Source organism: Marmota marmota, unplaced genomic scaffold (assembly GCF_001458135.2).
Source record: "Marmota marmota marmota unplaced genomic scaffold, marMar, whole genome shotgun sequence".
Lineage (NCBI taxonomy): Eukaryota > Metazoa > Chordata > Mammalia > Rodentia > Sciuridae > Marmota > Marmota marmota.
The window spans coordinates 5,545,610-5,553,875 of NW_026000136.1; the positions used below are offsets into that span (position 1 = coordinate 5,545,610).

An 8,266-nucleotide genomic window follows, 5' to 3' on the forward strand; every position below is an offset into this window, starting at 1 on the left:
AAAAAAAAAAAAAAAAAATACTAGGCAGTCAAACAAGAACCAAGTAACAACTGACAGGCCAAGTAGTTTCCCAAAGAAGAATGAAAATCCTAACTAGAGGATTCAAAGTTTCTACTTTAGGGATTATAAGCTATAGACAAGATAATAAGAATATAGGAAACATTTGGTGATGTCAAGATGTGTACAGCTATGTCAAAACTTACCAAATCTTATACTTTAAAATGATGTAGGTTTACTAGATATAAATTATCTCAGTAAAGCTGTTAAAAAAGTCTACTATTAGGCTGGGGCTGTAGCTCAGTGGCAGAGCACTTGCCTAGCATGCGTGAGGCACTGGGTTTGATCCTCAGCACCACACACAAAAAAAATAAAGGGATTCTGTCCATCTACAACTACAATTTTTTTTTTAAGTCTACTATTATGTATGAAATGCAAAGTTACAAAGGACCTCAGAGGATGTTCATTTTAAGAAAACTTATAGCACAGCAACTCCTGGTCAAAAAAGTCATCCTTCAACCTACTTCCCAAAATGTAAAACGTCAGCAGCACCACCTCTACTTGATACTTTTTCCAGAAACAAACTATCCTAGGTAGTTTTAAAAACTTCAAAACTTTACTTAAAAACCACTGTATCATCCTCTCATTCCCATGAGATGACTGTGCTCTCAAAAGCTGGCATTTACATGAAAGACTAACGGAGAAGCTCTGACAAGACTGGGAGGCAGTAAACAAACTCCCCAAAACTGTTGGCAGGAGACACTGGACTATACACAGCATATCACCCAGTGCACCATGGACAGACACTCTGCACAGCTCAACAATCTTGACTCCTGGGTATAACAGAGAGGTACACACTTGCACAGATTACAGGTAGGGGACTTTTATAATGGTAAAACATTGTGTTAAAAAAACAGGAAAAGTCATAATAGAAAACAGTATCTAAAATTTGCCAATATGGAGGACTAGGTCAGTTGCACAGGGTTAACCTAATGTGCTTTAAGGCTTGGGTTCTAGCCCCATCACCATAAAAAACAACATAAAAGAATCAGAATATAACTTATCAACATGAAAGATCTAATTCTGAACAGAAAAAGCAATTGCACTACCGTTATTTTAAAAAAATATACCACTCTTTTTGGTAACACTAATAAATGCTAATTAAGCAGTGATGCAACAATTTCACCTAGATTGCAAGAAGCACCCCATTTCAGAGATGTTAAATGTGGAATAAGAGGCTGGGGTTGTAGCTCAGTGGCAGAGCACTTGCCTGGCACATGAGGCAATGGGTTCCATCCTCAGCACCACATAAAAATAAATGAAGGTATTGTGTCCATCTAAAACTCTAAAAGAAATTAAAATGTAGGATAAAAGGGTATCAGCATAAAACTCCACAAGTAAAATTTTCTTGACACTCTGCCAGCATCCAGATCAGCCAACCCCTTACCCTTGTTACTACCTTGGGGGACAGTTTCAAGCTCATCAGACTCTGACTCTTCCCAAGTCAGCAGCCAACACAACAGTCACCTTGTTCATTCTACCTCCATGATGACCCCAGGACCAAAATCCAGCTTCTGAGAGTTTCCAACTGGGGGTGGCCTAAATAAATGAATGCCCACTATTGCGGCATGCATTCACAGTGAGTTCCCACAACAGGTTATAATCATGTAGACACCAAAATACACACATGGCACTTCAATGATAGGAGTGCAGACTTACCCTTTTGTCTTTCCATCCTCTTCAGGATAATAATCATTTGTGATTTTCCCAAACTTGGAAAAGATCTTGTGGATGACATTTTTGAGCTTCTCAAGTCGGTCAGGCCCCACCTGAGGAACATTGTCCACTACAATCACCGAATCGATTCCATCTGCTTCCTGGGGACGATCTTTGAGTACATCGCCAAGTAATTCTGTGTAAGTATAAGAATTGTCAAATGACTTTCTGAAACCAAAAAATACATTAGCTTACTAAAAAGACTGCCAAGTTTGGGGAGGGGGATCAATCATCTAATTTAAATGCTTTTACTATGACACAAGAAATCATGACCCAGTTCACTTCAAGATTTAAACATGAGCCAGTCCCAGTGGCTCTTGTCTATAATCCCAGCAGCTCAGAAGGCTGAGACAGGAGGATGGAGAGTTTAAAGCCAGCCTCAGCAAAAAGCGAGGCACTAAGCAACTCTTGAGACCCTGTCTCTAAATAAAATGCAAAATAGGGCTAGGGATGTGGCTCAGTGGTCGAGCACCCCTGTGTTCAATCTCTGGTACCAAAAAAACAAAAACAAAAAACTTAAACATGGAAGAATCAAGAAAACTGTACATAGTGCCTTTGATGTAACTATAAACAGTCAAGATCTATCCACTGATTCTGGCAATAATGGAAGACCTGAAAGTAATTTAAAAAATTTTTAATAATGCAAAATGCAAACAAGGCAGAAAACTTGAAGACCAAATACTAGATCTTCCAAAGATCCCTAGATTTCAAAAGGTTTCTAGCAATAACTGGGCAAAATTCCATGACAGTGTCAACAACGCAGGACACTAAAGTAGGTTTTTCATGTTAGAGTTTAGAAAATATGCAAATATTGAGGTGCTAGAAATATTCACAATACTTTTGTTTTAGTGAATACAAATTACTAGAAAATTTAGGGAGGAAGAAATATCTTTTTAGTGAATAAGAGAATAATTAAAAAGAGAAATAAATGTGTGGAGAACACCCACTTTCCTCCCACCCTCCAGTTCCAGACCAGCGCCTACTATCCTGTGCAGGTGAGCTATCCAGCCTTAGACCAGGGAATCCAACAAAGAGACAAGCCAGGGACTGTTTCGGTAAGCCTATCTTGCCTCTCTAGTCAGAGCCCACCACCAGGCACTATCTGCTAGAGCTGCTCATAGAATCCAAAAAACACTTTATGTTGCATGACTGATTTAAGTCACTGGCCACTAGTAATGGACTCAACCTTCAGCCCTTCTCCCTACAATTACACAGTTTGTTCCTCTAGCAACCAGCACCCTCACCTCAAAATTACTCAGGAATCTCCAGCCAGTAGTCACCTAATAGCATACAAAAAATATATTGGCAATCCCAAGGTTATTAAGAGTTGTATGCCAGGAACCAAGGGCAGAGAGTAAAAGTAAATGCTACTTCCTATTATTTCACTATCTCAATAGGCTCTTGGAAGACAGTACTAAGGCAGACAGGCATTTAAACCCCAAAACTTCAGTTCTCAAACTTCTGATGAAGAACTGATTCATTTCCATAAAACAGCCAGCTAGAATAAAAGAAATGGAAGAGAAAAATGAGTGTAAAAAGTATTAGGGCCAAAAAACAAAGAGAGAAATAAACAGGTCCCAGAAAGCAGCCTGGAGCCCACATACCGGTGGGTGACACAATGACCCTGGGGCACTGCCAACTGTTATTTTGTGTGATTCTTGTCTCTGGTCCTGAGCCCTTTGGACCATAAAGCTCCAGCATCAATAAAAATACCTGACCTCCAGCTGGAGATGGGCACAAGGGAAGTAAAACTGAGTATCAGATGGAATAAAGTAAATCCCATATTTTTTAAATTTATTTTTTGTGATCCTAGGGATTGAACCCGAAGGCAAGGGCTCTACCACTGAGCTATATCCCCAGCCCAAATTCTATATTTTTAATATGCATTCTATATAAACACTAAACCCAGGTAGAGTGTCTAGAAAGCAGTAAATTACTATGAGCTAGAAAATAAAGATACCTTTCAAAGTTGCCATCAAAGCATACTCATCACATGAAACCACATCAGCAAATACAGTCAAAATGAGATTACCAGGTAATTTTAAACATCATTGAAGAATGGCTTCTTATACATATTTCCAGTTGTTTGAACACTATACCCTAATTCATTATTATATCTCAACATGCTAGTTAGGTGCAGTAGTGCACACCTATAATCCCAGCAGCTCAGGAGGCTGAGGTTCAAAAAGCAGCCTCAGCAAAAGTGAGGCACTAAGCAACTCAATGAGACCCTGTCTCTAAATTTAAAAAAATATAAAATAGGGCTGGGGATGTGGCGTAGTGGTTGAATGCCCCTGAGTTCAATTCCTGGTAACCCCCACAGAAAAAGAATTTCAACATGCTAAACATGACAGATGTCATAAAATATTCCATTCCATTCTCAAAAGCTAAAGGTGAATTCTCTCAGCTTCTGTATATGTTTTAAATTTTTCACAAAAAGAGTTAAAAGTAATTGATGGGGGGTGTGAAGCTCAGTGAGAGCACACACAGGACCCAGGTTCAATTCCCAGTATCCTCCCACCAACCCCTGGCCCAAAAATAACCACCACCTGAATTTCAAAAATGAAGACTAGCCAAAAAGGAAAAAAGCTGAAAAGAGGCAGCTCAGGGAAACAGCAATCTCAGAAATCTTCACTGTAGAAACTGTAGTGGAACCAAGCACAATCGTGGTTTCAAAACAGAATTAAAAAGACCACTGAGAATAAATATAAAAATGGCAATAATTTTTAAAATATTTTTCAGTTGTCAAATGTATCTTTTATCATTCATCTATTTATTTATTTATATGCAGTGCTGAGGATTGAATCAAGGGCCTCACATATGTCAGGCAAGCACTCTACCAACTGAGCCACAGCTCCAGCCCTAAAATGGCAATTAAAAAAAAAAAAAAGACACTGTAGTAAAATCTCTGGGTTATTTTTAAAGCAATGCTCACCATACAATTAGGAGTCCTGTTAAGCCGGATCTGAACTTACAAGGCTTATAATAAAAACCTCAGCTTTTACAAACTATGCCTCCTTCCCACAAGCTCAAAGCATCTACCTAGTCTATAAGAATCTGCCCTTATTTAGGAAGGGAATAAATGCAGTAACTACACAATGGCAGACCTATCTTGATCACTGTGGATTACTCCTGGCTCTTGGATTTCCCCATCTGGCTCCAGAAAAAAAAGAAACAATTTTCAAAACTAAATAGCAAATATACAGGTAAATAATATTTCATAAACCAAAGAAGATGACATTAGAAGTTAAGAGATTTTATTCACATTTTTGTATGGCAGCTCAAATTTTAGCCAGAACGGAAGATGAAAATTAAAGAATGAGCCAGGTGTGATGGCACATGCCTATAATCCCAGTGGCTTGGGAGCATCCCAAGTTCAAAGCCAGCTTGGCAAATGACTTAGTGAGACCCTGTCTCTATAGCGTGAAAAAGGGCTGGCGATATGACTCAGTGGTTGAGCACTCCTGGGTTCAATCCTCAACACCAAAACATAAATAAAAAAATTATTAATTTTTTAAAAAGATTAAAATGTGACTGTGGAACAGTGATGCAGCTGAGGCACAGGCCTATCATTCCAGCTATCCAGGAGGCAGAAGCAGGAGGATCCCAAATTCAAGGGCAGTCTGGGCAACTTAGGAGACCCTGTCTCAAAAAAAAAAAAAAAAAGAACAGGGCAAGGCAGACTCTGCACTACTAAAAACAGTCCATTTTTTAAAGGGAGACGCTTCTATGGTCTTACCTTCCAAGTCTACGGCCTTAAGAGTGGGGGAGGGAGGTGGCTCAGTAGTACAGCACCAACACCACACACACACACATTTTTTTTTTTTTAAAGAACACATACATTAAAAAATACATGGCTCCTCAGGACCAAGCAGCCTCCCTTCCCTATGGACCACATTGCAACATCAGGATCGTACAGGCTCCCTGAAACCCACTAGGACTTTACCCAGCCTGGCTGACCTTATGATGTCAGCGCGCGCGCACACACACACACACACACACACACACACCCCTACCCCTCCAGTCTGTGAGTGGTGGTCTTAAAGAATGATTTTTTAAAAACTCAACTGCAAAATAAATAACCAAGGGTTCAAAATGAGCCTATAAACAAAAGTCAGATTAAAAAACAAAACAGGGCTAGGATTGTGGCTCAATAGCCGAGCATTTGCCTTGCACATGTGAGGCACTGGGTTCAATCCTCAGCACTACATAAAAATAAACAATATTGTTGCCATGTATAACTAAGAAAAATTAGAAAACAAAACTGGCGTGTTAGAGGCTGGGGTTGTAGCTTAGAGCGTGGAGCTCTAAGCGTGGAGCTCCCACGCTTGATGGCAATGGGTTTGATCCTCAATACCACATAATAAATAAATAAGAATATAGGGGTGGGGAGGATTGGTGTGTTAAAAAAATCACCGGTCTGGAAAAAGAGTCCAGTTATAATCCTAGTAACCTAGTTTACCCGAAAGGACACACTTCCTCAGGGAAAAGCGGCAGACTAGATGTTCACAGTCTTTATATCATAGTACGTGGTGTTTACTCTGCTCCTCACGCTAAATTATTTTTATATCAAAAAACTGTAAAACAATGATGACAGTAACTGGGAGCCGCTTAAAAATGTTTAAATGCCATTAAATCTGAAAAGGTAATGGTCTGCTCTGTAGACTTAAAAAAAGATGAGAACTTGGCAGGTTCTGCCAGGCACTGTTCTATTAAGAAATTAGTAGAACAACACTGCACCAAGTTCTGCACCACCTGTCCCTTCATTTCGGCCGGCTCAGATCTGGTTGGTCAGCTCCGGGGTCCTGGGCCCGGAAATGGTGCATTCTGCTAGGCTCTGCCCCCCAGTTGGTACTACTCATACACACCGAGCTCCTAAGAGCTCTCCGACCCCCGTCTGGAGACGAGAGAGCAGGGTCCGGACACCCGCTGCACGCAGCGACAGCAGCTGCAGCGGGCACCCCTCCCGGCCTGGCTGAATTTCGCGCACACCCTCACCGGATTTGTGCCCAGGCAGGGGAACCAGCCAGAAGGTTCCGCCATGCTCACGCGCCTCACCTTCCTCGCTCACGTCGTCCACGAAGTCCTCGGGGTCGCTGAAGGAGGGCTCATCCGCCTCGCCGTTCTCCACCACGCGCGGCTCGGCCTCAGCCGCGCTGCCCTCGGGTCCGCCAGCCTCCTCTGCCGACGCATGAGCCGGGCCATCCGCAGGCGGGTCGCTGACCTGCTCCGCCAAGGCAGAGCCCTGCGCGGGGGCGGGAAGCTCGGCCTGCGGCGCGGGCTCCTGGGAGGGCGGCGGAGACGCGGCCGGGCCGGGGACCACCTCCTCCGCCTGGGCCTTCAGCTCGGGCTCTGGCCCGGCCGCCGCCTCCTCCTCGGCGTCCTCGACCCGCGCCGCCTCAGGCGCGCCGGGCCCCGCCGGCTCTTCCTCCAGCGGCGGCTCGGCGGCCGGCTGCTGCCGCGCGGGCTCGGCCCGCTCTTCGGCCGCCTCGGGCGCCGCCACGTTCTCCGCGTCCTGCATGGGCCCGCGCTGCTCCTCTGCCGGCTCTGCGCCGCGCTTCCGACTCCCAGGCCGCCCCGCGCGCCCGCTAGCGCCCAGCCACGTGCCTACGACAGGGGCCCAACCAAGCTACAGCGGAGGGGCGCCCGCGCTGTGGTTTCTCGTGTCGAGCCCGGAGGAACGCAGTTACCCGAGAAAGTGTTCAGAAACGAGAGTAGCGCAGCGTCCGTGACAACAACGTGCTCGATCCCAAACAACACGGCTGCATCCAGCAGTTCTCACACTCGCCGAAATCCACAACCATCCCATTGGTGAGAGCGGATGGTTTCGCCCAAAATGGCAGCCGCTCCCTTCCTTCTCCCATCCGGCGCTGCGGGGGGGAAGATTGAACAATTTGAGGCGCCCAAGGCAGAATCGGGAAATCACTTTAATATGCAGAGTTGCACAAAAATATGATGTAACTCGAAAATCAGTACCACAGAAAACTTTAGGCTTAACAAACGATTCTCCTTGTGCTAGTTTCGTCTCTGGACAGGCAAATTGTTAAGCTTACATGACTCAAACCCCCCCTCGTGTCTGTGTTTTAGACTCGTCCACTGACGGGGCAAAAGAATGGACGATTCCAAAATACACGAAGAATTCGCAGGAAACCACGGAAGGCCAAAACTACTAAGACGACTTCTGTCTGGCGCGATACAAAAACGTATGACAGTGGCGGTAGTCATTTACGCCCTCCCCAGCCCCCGCGGCCATAGCTTCCCCCGGTTCTGACTAGCACTATGGTTCAGTCCGCGGGAGACCGCGGCCCTCATATGCAAGCGAGCGCGGTCACGTGGTGGGCGTGGCCGGTCCTTCTGGCCACGGCCAGGCGGATGCCTTGGAGTGGTTGGTACCTCCACAGGTTGTTAGGTGTTTGCATCTGTTATCTTTTTAGCTAGGCTGGAGGGCACCTACTTGTGCAACGTGCTTATCCTTAAAAAGGACCAGGCGGCT

At 44.5% G+C, this 8,266-nt stretch overlaps 1 protein-coding gene across 1 annotated transcript in view; it reads right to left on the minus strand.

Annotated features, from left to right (window-relative positions):
- The window catches only part of Eif3b (eukaryotic translation initiation factor 3 subunit B), a 24,313-nt gene extending 16,968 nt beyond the window's left edge, over positions 1–7,345 (minus strand). Inside the window, 3 exon segments of the mRNA XM_048785183.1 lie at positions 1,291–1,342; positions 1,717–1,909; positions 6,832–7,345. Of these exon segments, the coding sequence (XP_048641140.1) occupies positions 1,291–1,342; positions 1,717–1,909; positions 6,832–7,294 (708 nt within the window). The 5' untranslated portion in view covers positions 7,295–7,345.
- Positions 7,346–8,266: the final 921 nt, after the last annotated feature.